General features: G+C 38.5%; 2 protein-coding genes and 1 long non-coding RNA gene across 4 annotated transcripts; 1 reads left to right on the plus strand and 2 right to left on the minus strand.

The window, feature by feature from the left end:
- Positions 1 to 947: 947 nt before the first annotated feature.
- LOC131003609 (uncharacterized) lies at positions 948 to 4,449 on the minus strand. The gene is made up of 3 exons (XR_009094741.1): positions 3,709 to 4,449; positions 1,789 to 1,855; positions 948 to 1,187 (listed from the first exon to the last, which is right to left on the minus strand). It is a non-coding gene; the product is annotated as an uncharacterized LOC131003609 (long non-coding RNA).
- A 14,103-nt stretch (positions 4,450 to 18,552) lies between these two features.
- On the plus strand, positions 18,553 to 22,052 carry LOC131003605 (uncharacterized). Of its 2 annotated transcripts, XM_057930134.1 has the most exons (6): positions 18,553 to 18,850; positions 19,517 to 19,587; positions 19,689 to 19,753; positions 19,843 to 20,319; positions 20,400 to 20,490; positions 21,728 to 22,052. In XM_057930134.1, the coding sequence occupies exons 1-6, from the start codon at positions 18,709 to 18,711 to the stop codon at positions 21,812 to 21,814; spliced, it is 933 nt and encodes a 310-aa protein (XP_057786117.1). In that variant the 5' UTR covers positions 18,553 to 18,708; the 3' UTR covers positions 21,815 to 22,052. The 2 variants fall into 2 exon arrangements, with proteins under 2 accessions (XP_057786117.1, XP_057786118.1); XM_057930135.1 differs by having other exon boundaries at positions 18,571 to 18,850; positions 19,843 to 20,294; positions 20,400 to 22,052.
- Positions 22,053 to 22,686: 634 nt separating this feature from the next.
- Positions 22,687 to 25,427, minus strand: LOC131003606 (protein REVERSION-TO-ETHYLENE SENSITIVITY1). The gene is made up of 3 exons (XM_057930136.1): positions 25,181 to 25,427; positions 24,655 to 24,954; positions 22,687 to 23,192 (listed from the first exon to the last, which is right to left on the minus strand). Exons 2-3 carry the CDS (start codon positions 24,931 to 24,933, stop codon positions 22,770 to 22,772), a joined length of 702 nt encoding a protein of 233 aa, XP_057786119.1. The 5' UTR covers positions 24,934 to 24,954; positions 25,181 to 25,427; the 3' UTR covers positions 22,687 to 22,769.
- Between the last annotated feature and the right edge of the window lie 2,510 nt (positions 25,428 to 27,937).

Below are 27,937 nucleotides of genomic sequence, written 5' to 3' on the forward strand. Positions count from 1 at the left end.
CAGCAGCGAAGTGATTTCTCTGGCGCTTCCGCGCTCACTTCGATTCCTCTGGCGCTTCCTCGCTCGCTTCGATTCCTCTGGCTCTTCCTCACTCGCTTCGATTCCTCTGGCGCTTCCTCGCTCGCTTCGATTCCTCTGGCGCTTCCTCACTCGCTTCGATTCCTCTGGGGCATTTCTCTGGCTTCCCATTTCGCTGCTCTGGCAAGCGAGGCTTTGCTTCTCTTACATGCCAGAGTATGCACAAAAACACGATTCTTAGCCCAAACTCTCCAACATTTGCACTCTTCATCTTGAAAACCTAAATCTCCTGCAAGGCATAAAATACACCATAAAACGCACCAATTTCTAGAAGATTTAACTTAAAATATGCACATGCAAACCCCTAAAATTAGAACAATTAGGCATAAATCAACCCCCCCACACTTAGCCTTTTGCTTGTTCTCAAGCAAAATCCTATGAATCCTAGGAAGAGATTGATTTCAACAATGCTAATTTCCATCCAAACATTCTCAAAGTCAATTCAAAATTTTACAATCAATACACATCTCTCGATTATGCAAGTAACTCAAAGTTTAAGAAGCAACAAATGAGTAATGTAAGCAATTCGATCAGACCCAATTCTCCGCTAGAAGTGAATTTCCTAATGTGATCACCTTTATAATCAATATCACCATTTTTCACACTTTGTGTGCTTAAGATTTTCGACAGTTGAGCCATAATTCATGAAATAAAAACCATTTGGATGTAATCCAAAGTCTTTTCACGTGGTTTCCCATGCTCATAGTAAGACTAGCTGTCACAGCCCGCCCTAACTAGGGATAGTTAGGCCGAGTGATCCACGACTAGGGATGGGGTTAAAGAAGAAGGGGAAGAAAAGGGGCGTCATTTATAGCCGTAAAACTTACTCATCTTAATAAAACTCGTCATTTTTATTCATTAATACTCAATTGAAAACAGTCTATGAAAGACTGCATAAAAGTTAATTAATATCATTAATCAAGTTATACATCATATGCAACCATTCTCTTAAGACTCAAAGTATGACATAACATACTATAACATCAACAACATCTTGCAGCGGAAAGTAGCTAGACATATGTATGAAGACATATTCTAGACATGTTAACTATTTATTAACAACCCTGGAGACTCCGCTCATTGCAGCACCATCATCACATCAGCTCAACCTGCACATTTAGAAAACATATGCAGGGCTGAGTACAAAAGCACTCAGTGGGCACGTATGCCTAGGTATAAAAATACATGCTTCAAAACTGTAAATTGTCATGCCATCATAATCAGTACAGCAAGGGAGTTTTTCGCTAAAAATGCCCAAGCTTACTAAGTTCATTTGTGATTCTTAAAGTTCGTCTGATCAGACTAAGTTCTTTGTAATCTATCATATCTGAAACTTTGTGCCGGAGAGGTGGCCACCTCTCACGGTCACTTGACCGGCCAACCCGCTAGATGACTCACGGTCACTGGTGTACACTAGCCCTGGCAGGATAGCTATCAACTGCTCAAGACCCGAATTCGATTGCATCATTGGCAAAGCCAAAGCAGATAGATATCATACTAAAATTGAAACATTTTATGGCAAGACAATACTTGAAATAACTTTAACTCAAAGATTTTGTCATGAAATAACTTGCTTGAACGTAACATTTAAACTCATTTGATATATATGAAACTGAAATTAACAGTTAGATCATCTCATGCATTCATTCGTATAAGAGGCCTACGACACGCAGGGGATCTCTATATACGTATAGTAAAAGTAATGCCCACCTCGTTGTGTCTCTGTATCAATGAGTAACGTCACTCTCTCCCTCAAGTCGTTACTTCCCAAAAGGACCTTCATCGTTATGAAGAATTGGTGAGAAGTTATAAAAGAAACCTCGATTAATAATCTAATCTCTTTTATGAAACATTAGTATCTCTAATGTTCATCTATCTTGATTGTTAATCAATAAAACAATTATTATCTCTCGTCATTACTCATTAATTATAACATCCTTATGTTATAATTAGCAGCGCTTCAATTAAAAGAAATATTTAACACATCGAAAAGTCCACTTTCTTAGCAGATCTATTCGCTCTCATCTCGTCTAATTAACCAATTAGAAAGTTAAACTTTCCATTAGGCATGTATTTGAGTCACGGGTCAACAAGAATCGACTATGCTCAAATTCTAATTTCACTAAAAATTTCGGCATGACCTATTCATATATAATGTCAGCCACGAGATTTCAACGCGTGAATCTCACTACGTGAACTCGTCTCTCGACTCAAAACTTAACATCTTGACATCTTTTCAACGCAACCCAAACAATTCAAAATCATCAAAACTCTTTATCAGTAAACTATCATTTATACCCGACACCAATTGTTCGAGTGTCAGATACCAACATTTATGTGCGTTAATCATAACTCTCACAACTCACACCATTTAGTCATATCGTATCATCCATCAAAACAAATATAATCAAGTTATTTTCTAGAAAGTTTTGCTGTTTTTGTGTCATCTTTAAAAATTCATAACAACCAACTCAATCATCATAAACTCTCATACCAATTGATCTCAAAAACTCCATGAAGTGTAGTTCACTCTAAAAATGGTAGTTAACCAAAAAGGTTAAAGGTTTTTGGAGATATTGCTCTTTTAGTGCAGGCTGTCAAAGATTGACAGTTTCTGCCAATTTTGTTTAGGCCATTAGAAACCAAGGTAAACCTTAATAAAATTCCATCAAATTTAATCATCCAAAACTAAAGGTATCCTTGAAGATTTGGTTAAAATTTCACAAGAGAAAACGTTCATATGATCTGCCAAATAAACAATGAAACTCATACACTTTTACTGTTGGACAAATATGACAGCAGAACAGGGCATTTTTGAAATAATAAACTGCTCTGTTTCAGAGGTCATAAAAATCGAAATCTTATGTTTTTAGAAAAGTATTGAAGTCTAGTTTCGTTTAAAAAAAACGGTGATGCAAAATCCTTCATGGATTAATAGATATAAACGTTTTTGTGAAGTCTACCAATAGTTGACAGATTCTGTCAAGGATTTTTCAAAATATCTTTAAAATAGCAAACATCATCCAAAAGACATGAAATTTTGCAGCAACGAAATACACATATCATAGATAAACATACTAAAATTTCAGAGCCATCGAGCAATGAAAACTCATCGAAACATAAGCTTGAAACTGCTGTAAAATTTTGACAGAATTCCAGTTTTAATTTCGTTCAACAATTATCATCCATAAATTGTAAATCAATTAGCATGCTCATGTGATATCGTAGAACACATATACGCAATAATATTCATTATGCAACGTCTCAAACTTCACGAATTTAAATAATCATACTCTAAAAATTTATACAATTTTCGTGCTTGGAAAAATACGAATTTAATATATATCGATTCTAGCATACCCCTAAGCACAAATATCAAGTCAAAACGATCAAACAAAAATCGAAAGACAAGCTAATATGTGAAAAACGGGGCTGCCCTCATGGGTTTCATAGCTACGGTTCATTCCGTTCTTACTCCCTTCATTAAACATGCTCAACATCTACCCAAGAACAACATACTAAAATTTCACGACGATCCGACGTCGTTTCAAAATAAAGTCGAGAATCGACGTTTTTCGACGTCGACGAAAATCGAAAAGAAAACCATCAAAACGTAGGTAGAGATCTTACCTACTTAGATACGTGATCGAAAAGATGATCGGCGCTCGTCTCGGTGCTCAAATCGGAGGTCAAAAGCTTGAACACCAAAGAAATGGTGTTAACGTGAAGTGTGTGTGTTTCTAATGTGTTTTAGTGTGTGTGCAGCACAAATTAGTGTGTGTGTTGTGTGTGCAGCGTGAGTTAGGTGAGATAGAGGGATAGTGGGCAGTTGGGGGGGTGGTTAGGGGTAGGGTAGGTTAGATATTTAGGATATTAACCCGTTAGTCGTTAAATATCTCGTTTCGTCTCGTTTTAACGATTAACTACCCATACTCTTCGTTACTCGCCCTCTCAACCTCTACTCACTTTCATTGCACTCGTAATTCTATATAAATATAGAAAACACAAGCTCGTTCTCGAAATTCTGATAAACGAGCTCGGTTCGTTTATCGAGAAAATCTAGTTCACTATTCACTCGTCGTCCAAAAATAAAAACTTTCATTATTGGACTCGTATCGAAAAACTAAGAATATTTTTCGACGACGTGCACGTAAGATTTTGAAAGTCGACAAAAAGACGAAATAGCAGTATTTTACTATTCATCGTCAAAAAGTCAAAATTTTCAAAAACGTCTTAACGGACTCAGATCTCACTTCCGAGTTCACCGTTCTCATTCAAATAATTATCTCGAATTATTCGAATACTCAAACTCAAATACGAATATAAAATCTCACATCATTCTTACATCATCGAAAGAACATCTCAACATCTTTAAAAAAAAAAAAAAAAAAACTTCATATAACTCCTCATCTCTTTACAAAATAATCAAACAAGGGATCTATACCCTAATTACTCAAACTTAAGCAATTAAACACGTCATCAAAAGCACGGGTATTACACTAGCATAGCAGAGACTCAGAGCTATCACATTTCAGAACAGGCCAGATGTTTCAGAGCTGGCGATTTTGAATTTTGAAGTTGGCAATTCGTCCAACATTTTCACAGATAAGATACGATCGTAGGCAATCACAATGACAACACTCCTTCTAGCATCTACCGGACAAATCACGTTTTACTAACTTACAAACATGTTGCAACAAAACTCAAATCCTTTGCACAATCAAGAAACATATATCAAGAGTAAAACAAGAATAACCACCATTCATTCACAAACCCGAAATTCACATTGAAAACCATGTTCTCTTCCACAAATTCATAAAAATTAGCCAGATTCGAGACCAAAAACTAAGCATAGAAAAATCAATTTCGCCCAATTGAAAGCATATGCGCAATAAAACACCCCCCACACTTAAAGCATGCCATGTCCTCAGGGCACAAAAGAAATAAGAAGAGTTGAGAAAATGTCCCTGATTATCGGCATGGAGAAACTGAAGCATCGTGCGAGGTGGTGAAGAGGGGAATTCGCGGTCTGTGGCAGAGTGAAGAGTGGCCACGCTGAATCAGATTAGCGTTGGCAGAGCAGCGCGGAGAAGTGTAGCGCGGAAAAGTACAGCGCGGAGAAGTGCAGCGCGGAAAAGTGCAGCGGTGGAAAGGTGCAGCGCGGAAAAGTGCAGAGACGCGCTGGCGCGGCTGCGCTGTCGACAGAGTTAGAACTGCAGCGCTGAAGTCAAAACATGAACACCACATCAAAGTATCCGCGCAAGCAACCAAAGCTTAGGAAAGACAACACAAAAACGGAAAATAAGAAAAACAAAAACTAAAAACAAACCAACGGTGGGTTGTCTCCCACCAAGCGCTAGAGTTAGAGTCGCCAGCCCGATGTAGAGGATCCCTTAACCAAAATCGCTATGAAACGTCAGCTGACTTAGTCCTCGTGAAAGCACATCATCCTCCAGTTCAACTGCGGGTCCTCTTAGTGAGCAAGCAGAGCTCATCACATTCATCATTCTCTCGAACCAAGAATTATGTCGAGATCTCTCATCTTTCTTCTCTTCCAAAGGTGGTGCACTCTGCACTCTTAGCACGGCATTATCCTTGCACGGCAGCACATCAGTCCGTTCTTTCTCAATGGTTGCATCCTCTTTCATGGTAGTTGGTACCTCATGAACGGCATCAACGTCGAGTGGAAGCTTGGCCAAAAATTGATCTTCAATGGCCTCCTCATCCTGCAAATTATCAAGAAAATTTTGTATAATTTTGTCCTCTTCCGGGCGGGTGCACATCAGCTTCTCCTTAGCAGAATTCTGGCGCATGCTGTTCTGAGCTGTTCGAAGAATTTCTGCTCTGTCCTCCAGCGGCAGAGCTGGAATAGTCAGCGCTGGCGGAATCGGCATAGATGGAGTAATCAGCGCTGGCGGAATAGGCATAGATGGAGAAAGACAGTTAGCTCTGAAAATTTCTACTTCTTCCTCCTGGTCAGCAATCTCCACAAGAGAACAGATATGCATTGAAGAGTTAGAAATAATAGGCTTTTTATTAAAAACGGAGAATGTTACCGATCTACCAGACCCGGCCATGCTCAAAGTTCCAGAACCCACATCAATGCGCGTATGGGTAGTAGCCATAAAAGGCCGACCAAGTAGAACAAGTTGCCCATTCTTTCCTATAATGCCATGCCCTGCCTCGAGCACCACGAAATCGGCTAGCACCGTGATTCCTCTCACCATGACTTCAACATCTTTTAAAATACCACGAGTGCTACAATATGCCCCATCAGCTAGTTGAAGTCTTATTTTCGTGCTTTTAAGCTCCTCTTCCTTCCTGCCCAATTTCTGAAAAATAGCATACGGCATCAAATTGACTGCCGCACCCAAGTCTAACATGCCCGTGAATTCTCCAGCTCGACCCAAGCCAATACCAATAATGAAACTCCCTGGATCTTCTTTCTTTGGTAATGGTTGGGTTGGATCAACACTTGATGGTGGCAGAGGCGGACTGGGCTTCGGTGGTTGATATGGCGTACTTGATTTGTGAAGTTTCTGCTCTGGCCTTATCAACTCTGGTGCTCTCCTCTGCTCCGTCATCCTTCTCCTCTGCTCTGGCTGCCTAGTCTGCTCTGGCATCCTCGCCAGAGCTAATGCTTGATGAGTTTGGCTCTGCTGCTGCTGTAGCTGGTCCAGCGCGCCCGACAGTTGCCCTACGGTGGTCTCAAGGCGTTTAATAGTGGCAGCCTGAAACTCCATGCTCTGCTTGCTAACCTCCATAAACGCTTGCAACGTATCCTCCAGAGATTGTTTTTGCGTTGAAATTTGCTGTGCACTCTGGAATTGATTGCGCTGAAAATTCCCTTGGTGCTGATCTCTCCATCCACCATTGCTTTGATTATAATTTATGCTCTGCGCAGGGACAGGTGCAGCTTCCGTATGGCTCATCTTGAGCTGCTGTACTTCGTGCATGATTGACGCTAATTGCTTTTGCAGCTCATATTGGTTCGTCACAGCGCTAGCCTCAACTTTATTTCCACGGATTGATTTCTGCTGGGAGCTCTCGGCTAAGGTCTTGAATATCTCCTTCAGTTCTGCTGCAGTCTTCCGAGCTATGTTACCTCCTGCAGTGCTGTCCACCATGAATTGGGCAGTTTGCACTAACCCATCGTAGAAAAATTGCATCAACATTGATGTTGCGGGCACTGGCGGAGGAGTTCTTGGAATCTTTCCCAAGCTTCATGAAAGGGCTCGTCCATTCCTTGGGTGAATTCCATGATTTGCGACCTTAGCTCCTGAGTCTTGTGGCTGGGATAGTATTTTAGCATGAATTTCTCACAAGCTTCTCCCCAAGTGGTGATAGAGTTGGGCGGCAGAGTTAGCATCCATGTTCTCGCCCGATCTTTAAGTGCATAGGGGAAGCACTTGAGCTTAAGTTGGTCCTCCGTGAGATTCAGCAATGGAATGGTTTGAACTTGTGTGCAAAAATCACGGATGAATTGTAGGGCATCTTCACTCGGCATCCCATGGAACAGAGGTAAAAGACTTGAATCATTCGGCTTTAGATTGTAATTTCTGACGGCGGTGGGAAGCACAATAGCCGAAGTGTTGGTGTCTCCGATGACGGGCCGGGTGAAATCTCCCATGTACTCCATGTTCTGAGCCATCTCTTCTTTGTTTGTGTCCTGCTCTACTCGGTCAGAGGTAGAGCCGGCTTCAGAGTGCGCCTCAGAATCAGAGTCAGAGTATAACACGTCTGCTCTGGTATGTGTGCGAGTGTTATCCAGCGGGGAAGTTAGTTTTCTTTTTAGACTACGGCGTCCCTGCATACACAACACTTAACACACGGATTAAACGCACCGGGTGGTAAGAAAAGAAAAGTAAAAACGAGAGAAACAGAAATTTAAATAAAGCAAGTAAAAGCAACACAATTAAAACGCCTAAAACCTTCCCCGGCAACGGCGCCAAAATTTGACTCAACTAGAAACACCTCTAGATTGACTTGCAATAGAACAAGGACACTCTAGTAGTGGTAAGTTAACCCAATGTCGTCTCTCAAGGAAGATCTTTAAGGGCTTTTAATTATGTCACAAGAAAACCGTAAACTAAGGATTATTAAACTAAAACATGGAAAGTAAATTAACGTGAATTAAACTTAACTAGGCAAAAAGGAATTATTAACTAATGCTTGTAATTTAAACTTAACTAAAAACTTAATCTTAAAATTATCTAGGCGTAAAACTATTAAACCCTAGGCAAGAATTAAACGCATAAAAGTAAAAGAACTTGGAATTTAAATACTTGTACTTTAAAAGCTTCTAATCTAATGAGCATAAAACTAAATTGCATAATTTAAAGGAAAGCATCATAAAACGCATAAACTAAATTGCATAATTAAAAAGGCAGAATTTAAAGAACGCAACTAAAAGCAAATAAATAAACTTGATTAAAGAAATACTGTAAAACCGTCTCGAGAAGTAATCTGTCACGTAAATACAACTCTAAACGGGAACTACTCTAAAACATGAATTAAAAGAACTATAAACTAATTAACTAGAACATGAATCGAAACTACAACTATGAAAGCAATAAACCTAAGTTTTGGCTGCCTAGCGGAAACTAAAGATTAGGGCAAGGGATTGATTTTTTTACAATGAAAAGTATGACCCTATTTATAGACTTCAAATCCTTCTGGATCACCATAAAAGTTGCCATGCAAAACCGGACTCTAAAAGGAATAGAATCGTGCAAAGGAAGGTAAGTCCAGCTGTGACGCGCTCTACAAGTCATCTCCACCCTAGCGGAAATCGCGGCTCTCGCCAGCGGAATGGCTTCCGCTCTGGCTTTCGCCAGAGGAATGGTGATTTCTCTGGCTATTCGATTCCGCTGTAATGGACTTCTATCCCCTCTGCTCTGACTCTTGACTCCTCTGGTGATTACTTGGCTACACTGGCTTCTTGATTTCGCTGACTCCAGAGAAATGATGATTTCTCTGGCATTTGATTCCTCTGCACTTATGATTCCAGCAGCGAAGTGATTTCTCTGGCGCTTCCGCGCTCGCTTCGATTCCTCTGGCGCTTCCTCGCTCGCTTCGATTCCTCTGGCTCTTCCTCACTCGCTTCGATTCCTCTGGCGCTTCCTCGCTCGCTTCGATTCCTCTGGCGCTTCCTCACTCGCTTCGATTCCTCTGGGGCATTTCTCTGGCTTCCCATTTCGCTGCTCTGGCAAGCGAGGCTTTGCTTCTCTTACATGCCAGAGTATGCACAAAAACACGATTCTTAGCCCAAACTCTCCAACATTTGCACTCTTCATCTTGAAAACTTAAATCTCCTGCAAGGGCATAAAATACACCATAAAACGCACCAATTTCCAGAAGATTTAACTTAAAATATGCGCATGCAAACCCCTAAAATTAGAACAATTAGGCATAAATCAGAAGGTGAGCTTATGGGAGTGAAAAAAGCACTGTATTGGTTGAAGAGTCTTGGTTACTTGGTTGGCTTTGTGGACTGTGACAGCAAGATTGCGTGTGACACTATTTTACAGAAGACGGAGCTTATTAATGAAATGGGCGTTCTTGCTGATTTTTGCTGTCATGAGCTGTCTTCTATGCCTGGTATTAGAGTTTGTAATGTTCGTCGTACTCAAAACGCTATAGCACATTGCTTAGCTAAAGCTGCAAGAGATGTTTTTACGTTGCATGTTTGGAATGAACCCCCGTTGTTTGTGGAGGGTCATCTCCATGCTCTATGTACGTGTGGTTAATAATATCTCTCTTTTTCTCTCAAAAAAAGAAAAAAGAAAATGGGGTTACATATACGTGAATCTTTCATTTAATCGAACCGAATCGAATAACAAAAATCGAATTAAAACCGAATTGTATAATTAATAACCAAATTCAAACTGAACATGCCTAAATCTGTACAAAATCGAATCAAAATATTTCGATTTGGTTTCGTCAAAATCAAATAACTGAAATAAATATACAATATATTTTTAAATTTTAAAATAATTAATTAATATTCAAGATTCGAAATCTGCAAAAGATGATAATCCAAAATTTTAAAACATCTCAAGAGTACAAATTAAGAGTAATTAGTATTTTATTGAATAATAATAATAATCATGTTAATTTTTAAATACTATATATAAATTATTAAATTATCAAATTAATTATTACTTCGATTAATCAAATATTTTTTTGTTAAAAACTATAACCGAATTAAAAAAATTAAAAATTTAAATTTTCAAATTTCAAAATTCAAAATCAAAATCAAAATTGAACCTAGGGCTGGAAAAATATACCGAAAACTCGGTATACCGGACATATCGTACCGTAAAATACTGCAAAATACCGAATTTAAGGTATACCGATTTTTTTGGTAAGGTATGATACCGTACCGAAGATTTACGGTAAGGTAAAGGTATGGATTTTCCAAATACCGGGGTATACCGGTGTATACCGATACCGCGGTATATACCGAAAAAATTAATAAATACCGTATTAAAGGTATATACCGGAATACAGTATGATACCGTATTACTGGTATACCGAATATTACTGCATATACCGGTGATGCGGTATCATACCTTATTCTGGTATACCTTAATATTCGGTATATACCGGTAATAAGGTACAATACCTTATTTTGATATACCGCAGTTGTCCGTATATATTGGTATACCGAAAATCGAGGTATATATCGTATCAAAATCTATAGTTTTAAAATATATAACATTTATTTTTATGTCTATATTTTTAAAAATATTTATAAATTTTATAAAATGATGTATATAATATATATTATGTGAATATATACAATTGTACATGAATTTATAAATATCATCAAATGATACAAAAATAAATAAAATATAGTATATAGTATAAGTCATACAATAAAATAAAATTGTTTATTTTGATATTATAGTATAGTTATAATATATAACTGTAGTGGGCAAAATCCGTCAACATGGCTCAAGCCCAATTAACATCTCAAGCTGACCAATGAGTCAAGCAACCCGGTCCATCCAGTCCGACAAGCTTTGGACCAACTTGGGTCGATAACGATGATAGTTCAATTACTTAAGAAAACTTGTTAGCCCAGCCCGATAAGTCAAATTAGAAAGGCCTAACTGGATTGACCCAGGTTGAATACGTCACTTCAAGACCAACCTGTCTGAACCGTCAGGCTGAATAATTCGCACTCAGCCTGGCCCATCAAGTCAATCCGCCAAGCTAGCTCGCCAATCTGGCACGACCCTAAAAGGCCCAGTCAGTCAAACATATTGGTCCATCTAGCCCAAACAGCTATAGATCAACTTGAATCGATAACCAGGCCGAAGGTATCACATCCGGCCCAAGGGTTACCGCCCACCTTGTTGACGAAGTCACATGACCTAGCCATCAACCTTAAGAAATATCTTTCGCCAAGCTGACACAGTCAAAGGGTGAATCTTTATGATCCCGTCCAAATCGCAACAACTTGGAAGTGGAAGGCGTGGACGGATAAGGTCAGCTTGTAAAACCCTAGCGGCTGGCTGCCCTTTATATAGACCGACCGACTAGGTCACAAGGACAGACGAAAAAATCTTACTTGCTATCGACTCCTTAAATTCTCTCTACTCTGCCGCCAGGCTGATTTCTCTTCCAAACCGGAAATAGCCAGCTTGGCCTATCGCCGCCTCCAATATTCCATTATCACAACTCACTGTCACTGTTTCCACCCTCCGACGCCGCCTACAGCCTGGAAAAACCAAGCATTCCAGCCTGCCTTTCTCTCTTATTTCAATTTGCTTATCATTCTATTTTGTTATTCCATTACTGACTTGAGCATCGGAGGCTCTACGGTCGACACCCCCACCCGGTGCTCAACCTAGGGCTCTTACGTGTTCTTGTGTTGACAGGTTGCTAGTGCCCAATCTATCCGAACGTGCAGACGTCAACTTCAATTGTAGATTTTAGCCTCTACAATTTTGCGCCCACCGTGGGGCCCTAGCAATCAAGCGAATCAACGCACTTTCCGTAGATCTCTACGAGCATCAATCATGTCTGACGGTCGCGACGGATCTGAAACTTCTGACGCACCCCACGTGGTTGCTCAAACTACTCAGGCTGACCTAGCCGCCTAGATCGCCGCCCTGACTGAACATATGAATCAGGAGCGGGAGATATGCAAGAAGTTGGAAGTGGAGAATGCCAACTTGTATAACCATTTCTTGACGAATCCGTCATCTTCGGTGCCAACATTACAACGTTCGTACTGGAGCAAGCACGTGAACTTGGCTAATTCTACTTAGACGCCAGACCGACTGGAACACTACGACAAGATGGAGCAACCATCACTGGGGAACAACCTGTCTGAACCAACTTTACCACCCCGGACGTGGCAATGAGCAATGCCGTCATAGGAGGCATACAACCCACCACACTGGGGTCTAATCAGATGATCCCACCAACCCAAGTTAACCCAATCAGACGGACACGGTCCGAGAGAGTTCACCCAGGGTCAGTTGTTTGCCAATGAATTCGCCCAACCAGCCGCAACCGGCCTAAGAACTACATTTGGCTCGATCCTCGTAAGATATATGTAGGCAACTCTCCAGAGTGCAGCCACCAACCTCAAATCGACGTGTCTCAGCATGTCCCGCGACGTTAGCACCTTGCGAGATACAAGTCACCAATGATGACTCCTCTACACGGACAAGATCAACCTGTATCATTAAGGAAAGAAATATCATCCCAACATGAAATTCAAGACCATGGTCTCTAGTCGTTCAGTTGAACGAACCACCCAGCTTGGAGCAATCAACAAGATAGTCAAAAAGTTTGTAAATATTTATCTTTTTTAAAGCTAGAATTAGCCACTTGTTCAAATGTCCACATGGTACTAGCCACAGTTGGTCGAAGTCAGTACGACCCAAATATAATGAATTCCAACTTGCTTCAATTGGAAATACTTGACTTGGACAATTTAGAGCCAACAACTCTACGATTCCATATTTTGCTTCAAAAATAATCCCAAGCCGGCATGTTGCATGAAAGCATTAAATCAACTAACACGCCAAGATGGGACACAATTTGCCCAGGTCAAAATCACAAGTTGGCCAACGTCAGCCGATTCCAACTTGTATAACCAAAAGAAAATCAAAGTCCAGCTTGGCCTTACTCAAAAAACAATAAACTCTCCAACATCCGGTCCAACTTGTATAACCAAAAGAAAATCAAAGTCCAGCTTGGCCTTGCTCAAAAAATAATAAACTCTCCATCATTCGGTCCAGGCTGGTACAACAAAATGAAGATGAGAAGGACAAGCTGCATCTATTCATCTCTTCGACATATTGGTGTTCTTTCGAACATACATCTATTCATCTCTTCGACATATTGGTGTTCTTTCGAATATACAAGCTACATTGTGTCAATCCATATGATATTGAATCCATGATTTCAATAAGGCTCATATGTCAATCCATATGATATTGAATCCATGATTTCAATAAGGCTCATATATGCCCTAAACGGATTTATACGCAGAATAAATACAAGTATACATATCAAAATCACATACAAGGCGACACATATGAATCCAGCCTGGTTCTGTCTAGATGCAATAAAATTGTCCAACATTAATTTCAGGCTGGAAAATTCGAAATGAAAATATAAGGACATGTCGTGTCTATGCATCTCTTTGACATGTTGATTTCTAAAATATACAAACTGCAATACGTTGCATTAATCCCTACATTGAAGCCATCACAATCAATGTGATTACTTCATCAAATATGATATTCAAACATGTGCACATGTATCAGCAAAGCACATCGAATTATGGAATAAGGCAAATCTCACAGATATCTAGCAATGTCGACTTTCTGAAAATTCACAAATGAAATGTCCTAATAAGATAAATAGCTCAAACTGACCCAATGGTCTAAAGTTCAAGCTGGAGATAAAACAGGCACATGCCAATCTGAGAAGTCAGCCAAATAGTCAAGTCTTAAACGATGCAATGCAAAAAAAAAATAATAAGCCGACAATAACAAATAACCTTGCAACGAGAAGAAGAAATAACGATACAACATCTGAAATTTCTGCACTCAGAACGATTCAAAATAATGACGACATGCAAATTTAAACGGAATGGAGTTGAGAGTTCTATTGGCTAACAGATTGCTGGCACCAAGAATGCAGCAAATAAGGGAACGACCAGCCGAAAATTAGACGATTAAGCAAGAAAGTAGAACATACATCCAGGATATAATAGCTACTATACAAGTCTCTAGTGTTAAAAGAGACTTTCAAACAGAAGAATGCAAGAACTTGCATAAACAAATCAATGCAATAGACCTATCTGCTACTAGATACAAGTATTCCCAAATCTACATGGGCCCAAAACTCATGATAGAAAGACAAAAACTGAATTGCAGTCCAAATTCAAACAATGGCAGAGCACAATCAACACAAAGCTCAGATAACGATTCAGATTCAAAGATCAGCTGAAACTAAACAGTTGCTAATTCATACTCGTAGCCTTTGCACCTTCATTTGGTGATACTTGGAAACAGCGAACAAAAATTCAAAAAGAGAATATACGCTATGAAATCTAAAATTCGACATTTTTTGGTTTCGCTAGCTCCTGCAAATACCCAACAAAATGATAGCTTCAACAAGAGATGCACAAAAGAAGCCTATAGCCTTCTCTCAAGATCTCGTTCCTTCTTAGCCCTTCTTTCCCGAGCTAATCTCTCCAAGCTATTCACAGTGAACAATACTCACCTTCAAAGACTCCGGCAAGCCTCTAGATTCGACCCCCTCCTGACCCTGATCTCTATCTGCTATCTGGACTCAAGCAACAACACAGCTATAAGCCTCACCAAATCCTTCCAGTTTTGACCCCCGGCGAAGTTGCCACGGCTGCTCACTCCCTCACAACTAAGCAAAATGAAAAAGAAGAGTAAAAGAAGGGAGAGTGAGATATAGGCTGTTGCTGTTGCTATTTTCCATAAAAGGCAAAAGAGCTCCTATAGTATAATGTTAATAAGCTTATTCAACTACCAAAAAGTTGAAAATGAAGAGATTTGAAAAGATTGTGTATTTACTAAAATCAAGCAAGATTGTAGAGATGAGAATAGACTATTCTACTAAGCTGCGACTCTACTCATAAATAGGCCAACTCAGCTGCTACACAATGGCTGATAACGCCCTTTAATTTATTTCACAGAACACGACGCATACGCATATAGAGCAAAAAGAGCTTGAAAGATATGAGCACAAACAATAAGCAAATGGTTTAATACCAAAACAAAGTAAATTTTGCTCAAAGTTGCATCTCATGAAAAATGAATCACGACCTTATGCAAATACTCATCTCCCATGGCCCTAATAAACGCCATAAATCTCAATAGCATTATACGGGATACAACAGTGCCACCGGGCTGGAACATAATCACTTGAACAAAAACGGAATGTTTTCACCACATATAGCTGTATCAATACAATCCGACAACATATGAGATGATCCGAAAGTCGCGAATTTACTCCAAATATTTTGGACAAGCATAGAAAGCTAACTCCTCAAAAGGAAGCCAGAAGAACCTATCTAATTGGCCTCTGTCGCCGCCCCAGAGTTTTCGGTAGAGAGCCACTCGAATAGACTCCTCCAGCTCGTCTCCTTCGCTCCATGAATCAGCAGCGGCAATGAATGCAGCTAACCTCATGGCTAACCTGAATGCAGCAGCAACCAATTTCCTCCAACGCCTCTGCTCAATTCATGACAAAACTTCCACTACTCAACCATACTACAGTTCTTGATTTCAACCCGGTGTAGTCGAATTTCTTTTCGCCCGTTTGGTACTTATCTCGGATATCGCCTGAGCAAATGCCTCGACAATCCTCTGCTCAGACTCGAGCAACATCTCCATCCTCTTCAACTCCATCTCCATCCGCATCTCCTCAATTTGCTGCACCGTATCCATCTTCGCCTTCTCCGTTCTCCATTTCCCTTCTCGATCGAGCAGCGGTAGAGAGAGAAAGAGCCACCCGTTGAAATCACCGCTTGGACTCACTTTTATCTCGTCCCCCTTTCAATTGCAGCACCGTCGCCATCAATGTTTCAAAAAAAAAAAGAGAGAGAAAAGAAAATCTCAATTTGTCAATGTAATATTTCAGCTTCTGTTGGCAAACGTGTCCAGCTTGGCCCACATATTTACATGCTGACACTTTCATCCCACGTTGACAGACAGGTTCAGCCTGACTCACATATTTACATGCTGGCACTTCCATTCCACGTTAACAAATGGGTTCAGCTTGGCTCACGTATTTACAGGCTCAATTGATTTTGAATTGATCAACGCAATCTACCTTCACGGCCGGTGTCCCTATTTCGAAAATTCCACGCCGATAAACGATGCAAATTTCATACAATTAAATAGACTCAGCCCGACTCATTTAACTACAGGCTGATATTTAATTCTCGACTCACTTAACTACAGGCTGATTTTTAATTTTTGGCTCACACATCTACAAGTCGATATTCAATCATTGGCTTAGGCATCTACAGGCTGGTATCGGCCCACATTAGTATTCCTCCAATTCGAGGCAAATATCATAATTCGTTTCATCTTGGCCATTTGAATAGCTGGTCAATGTCAACTTGAATCATTGTCTTTTTACAAACCGATTGGCTCTACCAACCGAGACAGTCTGAAGTTCACCTATACGAAACAACTATAATCGAATAACTCTTCAATTAGACAATTCTAATTGAAGAGTGGGGGGCTAACTGTAGTGGGCAAAATCCGTCAACATGGCTCAAGCCCAATTAACATCTCAAGCTGACCAATGAGTCAAGCAACCCGGTCCATCCAGTCCGACAAGCTTCGGACCAACTTGGGTCGATAACGATGATAGTTCAATTACTTAAGAAAACTTGTTAGCCCAGCCCGATAAGTCAAATTAGAAAGGCCTAACTGGATTGACCCAGGTTGAATACTTCACTTCAAGACCAACCTGTCTGAACCGTCAGGCTGAATAATTCGCACTCAGCCTGGCCCATCAAGTCAATCCGTCAAGCTAGCTCGCCAATCTGGCACGACCCTAAAAGGCCCAGTCAGTCAAACATATTGGTCCATTTAGCCCAAACAGCTATAGATCAACTTGAATCGATAACCAGACCGAAGGTATCACATCCGGCCCAAGGGTTACCGCCCTCCTTGTTGACGAAGTCACATGACCTAGCCATCAACCCTAAGAAATATCTTTCGCCAAGCTGACACAGTCAAAGGGTGAATCTTTATGATCCCGTCCAAATCGCAACAACTTGGAAGTGGAAGGCGTGGACGGATAAGGTCAGCTTGTAAAACCCTAGCGGCTGGCTGCCCTTTATATAGACCGACCGACTAGGTCACAAGGACAGACGAAAAAATCTTACTTGCTATCGACTCCTTAAATTCTCTCTACTCTGCCGCCAGGCTGATTTCTCTTCCAAACCGGAAATAGCCAGCTTGGCCTATCGCCGCCTCCAATATTCCATTATCACAACTCACTGTCACCGTTTCCACCCTCCGACGCCGCCTACAGCCTGGAAAAACCAAGCATTCCAGCCTGCCTTTCTCTCTTATTTCAATTTGCTTATCATTCTATTTTGTTATTCCATTACTGACTTGAGCGTCGGAGGCTCTACGGTCGACACCCCCACCCGGTGCTCAACCTAAGGCTCTTACGTGTTCTTGTGTTGACAGGTTGCTAGTGCCCAATCTATCCGAACGTGCAGACGTCAACTTCAATTGTAGATTTTAGCCTCTACAATAACTAAAATTATTATTTTACAATAGATTATACATCTAACTTATAATATTTACATATATAATAGCATAGTTATAATATTAGTATTATATTATAAATAATATTACTTCTAACATATAAATTATATGTAACTTATAACATTTATATAATTTACTATATATTACATGAATGCATACAAGTATGCGAATATAAAGTACGGTATACCAATTGAATTTTTTTAATTTTGATAATACCGATTATTTTGGTATACCGTTAAAGTGCGGTATACCGTGAAAGTATGGTATACCGAAATTCGGTAAGGTATACCGAAATAAAGGTACGGTAAAGGTTTTGTATATTCTCCATACCGTACTTAAGGTATACCGTAGGTAAAGGTAAGGTAAATGTATGAATTTTCTCCATATCGGAGGTAAAGGTAAGGTATAAGGTATGGTCGATTTAATAAGATATACCGTACCGTGCCACCCCTAATCGAACCCAACTAATATTTCAGTTAGATTCAGTTCGAATTTTCGGATTTAACCGAATCCTACTCACTCTTGCGGGAATGAGATTCGTTGCCGAGAGAGGGAATCATTTCCTCCATTTTAATATATACCGAGAGAAAATATTATTCTTTCGTAAAAAGAAAAAGAAATTATTCTTTACAATATTCGTTGCACCGCCACGTGTTATAAAGCCAACCGTTCTTCCACCTAAACGCGGAGCATCGGATCCGAACCGCTTTTAAGCTCTGTGACTGTCGCTGTTAATTGTTAAGCAATTCTTCCACAGTTCCACTTCACTTCACTTGTATACAAGAGCCTATACATACACATATACAGAGAGAGACAGAGAGAGAGAGAGATGGCAGACAAGCCGAGCAGAGCCCTCGTATTGTACGGTGACGGGCTGGCCCGATTCATGAGCCCGGCCCAGACCCACCTCAATTCTCTCGCTTCTCGGGCCCTCTGCGGCTTCCTCGCCCTCCCTCATTCGCCTCAATCAGGTAATCATCTTCTATTTAATCAATTGCACTTTCATTGTGAAAAGAGTGTCTTTTTCTTTTTTTTAATTTAATTTACTTTTTGCCCTTTTATTTTATATTTGTTTTGATGGTTTTAGCTTATTTCTGGTGATTGGTTGTATTCAATTTCAATGAGCTGGTTGATTCTCGATTGCTTAGGTGCTGCATTTGCTGTTATAGAATTGGAATTGCGAACTTGAATGATGATTGTGAGACGGAATTATACTTTATTTGCATATTTGGAGAATAATGATAGCTTCTATCAAACTCAATTGAAATATGTTGATTGCTCTTTCCTAGTTTTAGCTGATCATTTGAGAGAATAATCAGAAATGGAGTTTGATTTGTACGAGAAAATATGTTGTCTGTATTTGTAGTCAGTGAAAAATCTTGTCTTGGTCTTGACAAGGCCTTCAAACTTTGATATTGTGAGGATTTTTTGTTGCCCCAAATTCTTGGAAAAGCTCGATTTTTGTGTTTTTCGTATGTGTAGAAGTGCCTCTTGTCTATGTGTTTAGCTTGGATTTTTTTTTTTCTTGTTTTTTTGTCTATGGGAGTATTGGCATCTCTCGTGGTTTTCTTGATCTTGTTTGATGGAGACATTTTTTGCATTTTAAATATTGAGATTTACTTGGAATTACATTGCAGAAAATGAGGATATGAGGATAGTTAGGGAGTTTGCGGAGTTGCTTGATGCAAACGAAGCATATGAAAGCTCGGTGAGATGGGATGATCTAAATGGTTTAATCCACGTATGCTATTTGTGATGATCTTTTGACGAGAATGTGAAATCTTACAGCTTATTGCAATCCTCTTTTAGGTTGCAAGAGGAATACGTGAAGATACACCTCAAGAAAAGTGTGCATTCCCATCTGTAGCAGAGAGGTTCGTTTGTTAAAATGGTTTTGTGTGCTCGATTGATCTATCTATAAACGAAACAAATGTTATAGGTTGTTTCTTGATTCCAATTTCAGGTTCATGGGAATGAAGGCGGCTTTAGTCACTGACAACTCAAGTATGAAGTCTTTCGGAGGTATGGTTGGCTTCAAAGTGTATTCCTGGAACGAAATGTCTGGTTCCAGCGCTGAGTCGTCTCATTTGGCTTCCGAGTTGTTGAAACTGCTTGGATTTCAGGAAGGGAAGATATTGGATTCAAGCATCTTTGAGTTGGTTTTCGTTCATATTGGAGCCAACTCGAAGATGAATGGGGTCGAGGGCATAGATCTTGTAGACCGTTTGGTCGGTGATTTCTTACACAAGGCGGTGTCCGAAAGTTATATCGGCTCTAGGCTGCACATGTCTGTTATTATGAGCTACGGGGCTACGTTGGGAGACGAGGATCTACAACTCTCAGTTTCAAATGTTACAAATAAGGACGTTGGTGAACTTTCACGCCTTTTCCCGCGTCAAAGTTACACGATGAAAGGTGGGAAACCAAGGGAAAATATTAGGTATAAGTTGGTGTCTTTGTGGAATGTGTTTTCTAACACTAAGACTATGATGCTAGCTAGCTAACCAATTCCTTTTACAGGCAGCACTGTCCAATGCTACTAGCCCAGTATCAGCATGCTGCGACGCGCGTTGATGCAGCGAAATCGTTCGCGTTTAGAGATTTTCTTGAGGTATTATACTCTTTGGCTCCATAATTGTGCTAGTATCATGAAACTAGAAACATGCATAAATCTCCACCTTGTGTGCTGTGTATAGCGACTAATGTTTGAACCTTTTTTAACAATTGTACCCCAACGATATTATAGATTAATACCCTACAATATCAATGTTGTTAACAATTTTACCCTATCATTCGATTTTTGGCGGCTGAGTGGTGACTCAGTGATGAGGACTAAATTGTGACCGTTCGGAACTACTAGTGTGTGCATACGTCAAAATGTGACCGTTTAGCCTCCGAAAATCGAATGATGGGGTATAATTGTAAACTACATTGATGGTATAGGTATTAGTTCTGTAATTCACATACATTGGGTATATATATAACGGTGAAAAAGTTTAATTATTGGGGTATAAAAATACTTTCTCCATCCACGAAACATCTTCCTAGTATTAGTTTTGGTCGCGTCTTCTATCAACTTCTAATGGCATCAGCGTCGAATTAGGCACTAAAAAAGTGTAACAAAAATAGTAAGTAAGTTTGATGGCTGAGAGCTAAATAGAACTAAATCTAATAGTTCAGTGAAAGAGAAAAGCCAATTTTTCCTGGTTTACTTTATCATTTTTTGTTCTTTTTGAGATAGTACTAGTTTAATTTATCATTTTATACCATTGGTAGGGAGAAATAAAAATTGTACTCTCTTCGTCTCACGGAAGTAGTCCTTTTTTTAATGTACCACGTTATGGGTCAGTTTCTTAATTTGAATTATTTTAAAACCTTCTTCTACTAAAATAACTTTATTTAGTATTTGTGGATAATATATGGAACAATAAATAAGGGCTAAAATAAATAAAACAATTGCATATAAATAATATTTTATAAACAACATTAAATATATTTTTTAAAATGTGTGAAAATATAAGAGGATTATCTTTGATGGGACAAAGAGAGTAATGATTAGTGTTAGGCTTAGATCTGTTTAGATAAGAGATTATAATTTTTCTTTGACATTTGCGTGATGTTACTTCTCTATGGCTTTTCTCAAAAATTCACCTATTTGTTATGATCGTATTAATAAGTGCTAGAATAGTCATTCATGTGATGCACTGTAATAGAGCATACAAGTAAACCTTCAATTTTATTCTAATTACAAAGTCGCTCAATTTTGCAATTGATCTATAATTGGCGATTAGTGTTTATTTTAATCACCAAATTATTACTCAAATTTTGATATCGCACTTTTCTTGCAGAATGGCGGGAACCTCGTTATACCGGTGGATCGATTTTTACATGAGGTAGCGTTCAAGCTATGGAAGGCTCCAAAATATGGTGCTTGAGCTGCAGATGTGAAAACTAGATTTTACTGTGTTTATCGATCTGTAGTTGAGCTAATGCACAACGGTTGCATCGTTTCATCTCATATCTTTTGGTTATTCAACGTTTCAAAACGAAACGAACGAAGTCGAAGCTGTTTTCACGGTCGCTGTTAAACCGTTTTAACTGCGATCATCTTGAATTGGAATTTTGGAAATGTTGATCACGGTTAAAATAACTGAATGGCAACCATTTCGACAATAATTGGTTTGAGTGTTACTGAAAGAGGTTAGCTGTCGAAAGTAAAAGATATTTACTCGAATTTGCAATATCTACGTAATACTTAGGATACTTGGAATATTATAGTGCGTTTACTTTGAAAGATTAACTTTGATAAATAAAAATAGTAAAATTAATGTATTATTTATTTTGATGGATTAAAACTTTAAAGTATTCTGAGATTTTTGATTATTTATATCATTTAAGCTAGTTTTTACATCATTTAAGCTAGTTTTATTTGATTCTTATCCTATTGAAAGAGCGAAATACAAGGTGATTGTCCCTGTAAGTCTGAGTTAATTTGCAATATTTAGGTAATTCTTAGAGCATTATAGACTATGGCTAAGATAAATTTACGTAATTGAAAAAAAAAAACTAAAATTTGATGTTACAATTACAATGTTTTAAGAATCATGCAAAAATGCCGCCTAAGAGACAAATTTCCTCTGTGGAAAAAGAGGTCTAGAATTCAATCATGCTTTTATAATCTATCTAACAAAACATTTACTCAAATTTAGAAATTTCAAGCAATTTATAAACAACTACAATTACAAGAACACTTTCTAAAACATTACGATTATAACTTTACTAGTAAAAGAATTTGGAGATATCGTGGTTGCAAAAAAATTAAAAGGTGATTTTATATATCATGTAATGATGTATAATCTCTAACATGCTACTAAAAAAACACGAAATCATCTAACAATCTAACATGTTCTTGAAAACATAAGTAGTCAACAAAAACCACCCCAATAGGAGGAGAGAGAAGGAAAAGAGACCTACTATAAATGGCCATCCAACCACATATATACCCAAGCAGAGCACCACCATAAACGGCATAAACGATCTCAACACAGAGAGGCCGTCGACCCACTTCCCCTTGGCCAGCACGAGAGCCGCGACGTTGACCATGTTCCAGCTCATCGAGCCCTCGTAGCTGACCCGGTTCAGGCAGTGGGCGACGAACGAGTGGCAGTTGCAGGTGAAGAGGTTGTAGGACTTGTTCTCAAAATGGCGCGTGCTTGCCTGGATCGCGTCGTCCCATGTCATCCCCGTCCCGAATTCGGCATGCACATACCGGTGCTTGCATTTGTGTTCCACCAGGTTCGGAGGGAAGCAGCACTGTCGCAAGAAAAACCAGAGCTCGTCAACCACTACCACGGAGCAACAGCGTTTAAATATGAAAAAAGGTTTAATCATAGTTTGTATCTCCAACTTCTATCGTTTCCCGAAAAAGTCATTCACTCATGTTTTCACCTTAAAAATCCCCAACTTTGAAGAAGTTTGCATTCATTAGAATGAAGAATTTGGCGATGGAATGAAGAATTCACCTTCGTCATTCTATCGCCGAATTCTGTAACGTGGGTTATAAACATTTCGAGGGCCCTAGGCGAAAATGAAAAAGGGGCCCCGAACTTGAGATTTTTGTTGTCAGCAAGAGTCAAGAGATGGCACACGATTGTATTTCATGCTTGCATGGATACATAACATTAATATTATTGAAATAAAAAAGCAATTACAAAAAAATTATTGAAATAATTTAAATCTCCTAGCATTTTGAGAAGTAAATCATCAATAATATCTTAGAGATCAAGTGTTTCCAAATTCCAATACCTCATTTTACTGCATAAAATTGCTAGCTCATTCAACTTTTCTTGAGACATAGTGAGACATAGAGGGTGTTTGGCTGAGCTTACAAGCTCCTCAAAACAGCTTATAAGCTGATTAAGAGCTTATAAGCTCTTTCAAATCGTTTGACAAAATAAGTTCCTCATCAGCTTATAAGCTCCAAAAATAAGCTCCAAGAGCTTATAAGCTCCCCAAAAAATAAGTTTCTCCACCCCAACTTAATTTTTTATAATCTCATATGCAACAATCTTTTTACAAATATTTTTCAACTATAATTTATTATTTCCATCATATATCATTTAAGTTTATTTTTCTTCGATTTTCTCTCTCTAGCAAAAAAATTAACTCTCTAGCTTATAAGCTCAATTATCCAAACACTTTGACAACTTATAAGCTCTTAAAAATTACATCTTATAAGCTCTTGAAACATCTTATAAGCTTCAAGAGCTTATAAGCTCTTTAAAATAAGCTTAGCCAAACACCCTCATAGTATAACCCATATGATTTTATCAATTTTAATTTTTAAAAATCTTCTTTCTGTTAAAACTAGAGTAACCAGTATAGTTAACAATATCTCATATGCAATAGAAACACTAGAAAAATTACCAAGTTTTACAAACTCAATAACTTTATCAATCAACTTTTGATGGTAACACATTTACAGCACTTCCAATTAAGAAAATAAATCTTCAGCTTTAATATCAAATAGTAATTATTTTTGTAATGAATTATAAACAATTAGGTTTATAACAAATGAAACTATTTTTGAAATTTGGGGCCCCTCAAATTTGGAGGCACATTTCTGAGAAAATGTTGAAACAAACCATGGTTAAAACCCTATGAACAAATTTAGAAGAACAGACTCATCCTTTTGTCCGACAAACGCACCTTGTTGCAAAAGTTTCTATTAAAACTGAGACAAGAAGTATTCGAATTTAGCTAAAAGAGAATTTACCTGGTGGCGATCGAGTTGAAGGTATCTGGCAACGGGGCCGAATGCAAAGTCGTTGACATTAATGAGGTTGGAGCCGGAGAAATCTAAGATGCTGCCATCCTCTTTGCAGATCCCCACATGCCCTATAAAAGGAGCTAACCATGAGACGATGGGCAGAGGCGTCCATACCACACAGCAAGGGAATCTCGCCTTCTTCGGATCTACCTCCTCCAGCGCCCAAAACTCGTGCTCGATATTCCTAATTCTGCTTTCAACGCCTTTGCCAACATTAAATTCCATCAATGAATCTTCTGGAAAAGTCTTAGTGTACAAAGAGGAAAGCGATATTTCAGTGAAGAAAAAAAAAAGCATCAAAATCAAAGATCTTAGAAATGTAATGCTTCCTTTTTAAATTAATAATGCGGCAGAAAAGCATGGATGAAGTTAGGGCAGCGCCTCCAATTGGACCAATTATCATCCGTAGCTAAAAACTAGAATTATACAGTTAATCCTTTTGATCCACAAAAAAAATTACAAAATCAGAAACCTAATTCAGGGAGGCGAAAGCAGCGGGTGGAATTGGCGGCGCCGGGAGCGGAAGCGGGCAGGGGGCTCGAGTGTCTGCTAGTGCTAGGGATCCTGCGACCTGCGACCTGCGAGTGGACGAATCGAGAGAGGGAAGGGAAGGGAAGGCGGCGCCGGCGCAGAAGGGTAGGCGGCGTGAGTGAGGCGCAGCTGTGCAGAGAGTAACTGTATCAGTATAAATGACAGAACGAGAAATAGGGAATTAACTTAAGGACGAGGGTTTATTAAAACTAATAAAAATAAATCTCAAATTACTTTTGAACTATAGTACTTTAGTACTCCCTCCGTCCTATGGAAGGTGGTGCGTATTCCTTTTTTGGGCTGTCCCATTGAAAGTGGTGCATTTTTTTTTTGGCAAAAATTAGACACCCCTTATTTTTCCTTAATCACTCTCTTATTACATTCTCTCACCTACTTTATCACTTTATTACATTTCCTCTCCTACTTTATCACATTCTATGTCCTACTTTATCACTTTATTACCTTCTTTCTCCTACACACTTAAAATACTAATCTACAACTCCTTAAATCTCGTGCCCAAAAGAAACGCACCACTTTGCGCGGGACGGAGGGAGTATTTATTACTCCCCTCATCTCCGACATAATAATTCACTTTCATTTTTCGTCTGTCTTGACTCTATTAATAAATGATAGTGGTCTATTATAAAAAAAAATACTCTCTCTGTCCCATTAAAAATTATTTGTATTTTATTTTGGATCATCCCACTATAAAGTGACATATTTTTATATATAGCAAAGTTTAACCCTTTAAAAAAATGTGGACCCTCCCACTTTTAACACATTTACACATTCTCATTAATTCCCGTGCCGAAAAGTTTTGAGCCAATTATAGTGGGACGGAGAGAGTAACACTTTATATCATAAAAAGTTATAAATTCCACAAATTTCGATCACTTTTATCATTTGATCACTCATTTTCTTAATAATTGTATCGAACATAAATGACTCATTGTCAACAGGGTCGGTCCTGATAAAAGTGAGGCTGTGAGCGAAATTATAAAAATTGGCCCCTAATATATTATCCTTTTCAATATATTGAAAAAGAAAAAATATCCCTTAGTTATAAAAGAAAATGGTTTCTCTAATTTTTTTACTTGCAAAATCATCTGTAACATCGTTCAAATCTATGTTATTTAAAATCTCTTTTTCAATACAGAATATTGTCAAACCATTCAATCTTTCTTTGGGACATTGACGATCTCAAATACGTTTTCAGCAATTTTAAGTTTTGGTGAATGTTTTTGGAGAGTTCCAAAATGGTATAGAAAAGTAGATTCAAGATACTACCTTCTCCATTTTTATTTTTTGAGAAATTGGCCAACGATTTAGAGAAAAAGAAGAGTTTTTTTTTTCAAAAGATACATTAAAGGAGACGAGATCTTATACACTTAGATAGTTGATAATTTAATGATATTTAAAAATAAATTATGTTCGACGAAAATCAATAAACCAAACATTTTTTTTACTATAATAAAATATGTAACTAATGGAGAAAGAGGGCCGACCCCAATTGTCAATAGGATGGAGGAAGAGGTATAATCTAAACAATTGAAAATATTATTTTTACTTTAAAGTATTACTCCATCCGTCCCACGAATCTTGACACGTATTTCTTTTTGGGCCGTTCCACGAATCTTGACACGTTTATAAATATAGTAACAATTACTCCCTCCGTCCCAATAAAAGTGGCCACTTTTTTTTGGGCACGGAGATTAAGAAAGAGATTGTTATGTTTTAATTGAGTGTGACCCACCAAAATTAGTGAGTAATTTTTAGAAAGTGGCCTACAATTGTTGACCAAATTAGTGAGTAATTTTGACATTTTTAGAAAGTTGCCTACAATTGTTGACCAAATTAGTTAGTAATTGTTGACTTAATTAAAGTAAACTTTTGTCATTTTTAGAAAGTAGCCACTTTTAATGGGACACCCAAAAAGGAAATGTGGCCACTTTTATTGGGACGGAGGGAGTATTATATTTTCTCTTATACTTTATCACATTCTCTCTCATACTTTATTATTTTATTACCTTCTATTTCCTACTTTATCACCTTCTCTCTCCTAATTTATCACTTTTCTACTTTATTACCTACACACTTAAAACACTAATCTACAACTCCTTAATTCCTGTTCCGAAACCAAACGTGTCAAGATTCGTGGGACGGAGGGAGTATATTAATTGTATTTCACATTTATTTTTTGATCTGAAAACTTGATGTGCTAGCTTGTCTTGACACATTGAGTTAAAATAATTTGAATTATTTTTTGAATTATTTTTCACAAAAATATCATGTCATTAAAAAATAAAGGGCAAATGTCATTTTTTGTCTCATCGTTTGGCCGAATTATCGATTATGTCCCAACTTTTCGATATTATCTAATTGGTACCCAACCTATCAACATTTTTATAATTGTGTCCCGTAAAAAAAAATTCCAACGCCCAAGAGTTGATGTGGAATGCAGAAGTTTGAATACGTGGAATTATTAATCCACTTGAAATTGCCAGCATTATTAAACTAAAAAAAAAAAAGCAGACATAATTCTTATGTGGCACTTAAAACACAATTCTTGCGATGGTGTGAGTGCAAGAATTGCGGCAGATTTGCCTTACACCAACACCAACAACTCATCATCACAACTCCCACCGCCGTCGCGATTGCTTCGCCTCGTCTCGCATCAGTCTCTCTCTTCCAAGCCCAG

The sequence above is a fragment of the Salvia miltiorrhiza genome, unplaced genomic scaffold (assembly GCF_028751815.1).
Source record: "Salvia miltiorrhiza cultivar Shanhuang (shh) unplaced genomic scaffold, IMPLAD_Smil_shh original_scaffold_233, whole genome shotgun sequence".
Classification (NCBI taxonomy): domain Eukaryota; kingdom Viridiplantae; phylum Streptophyta; class Magnoliopsida; order Lamiales; family Lamiaceae; genus Salvia; species Salvia miltiorrhiza.

Bases quoted from the DNA above. Each gene is read 5' to 3' on its own strand.
- LOC131003606 (XM_057930136.1), bottom strand. From the start codon at position 24,933: ATGGAATTTAATGTTGGCAAAGGCGTTGAAAGCAGAATTAGGAATATC. The intron at 23,193-24,654 runs GTAAATTCTCTT...TTCTTGCGACAG, and splicing joins TTCAACTCGATCGCCACCAG to TGCTGCTTCCCTCCGAACCT.
- LOC131003605 (XM_057930134.1), top strand. From the start codon at position 18,709: ATGGCAGACAAGCCGAGCAGAGCCCTCGTATTGTACGGTGACGGGCTG. The intron at 18,851-19,516 runs GTAATCATCTTC...ATTACATTGCAG, and splicing joins CCCTCATTCGCCTCAATCAG to AAAATGAGGATATGAGGATA. The intron at 19,588-19,688 runs GTGAGATGGGAT...ATCCTCTTTTAG, and splicing joins ACGAAGCATATGAAAGCTCG to GTTGCAAGAGGAATACGTGA.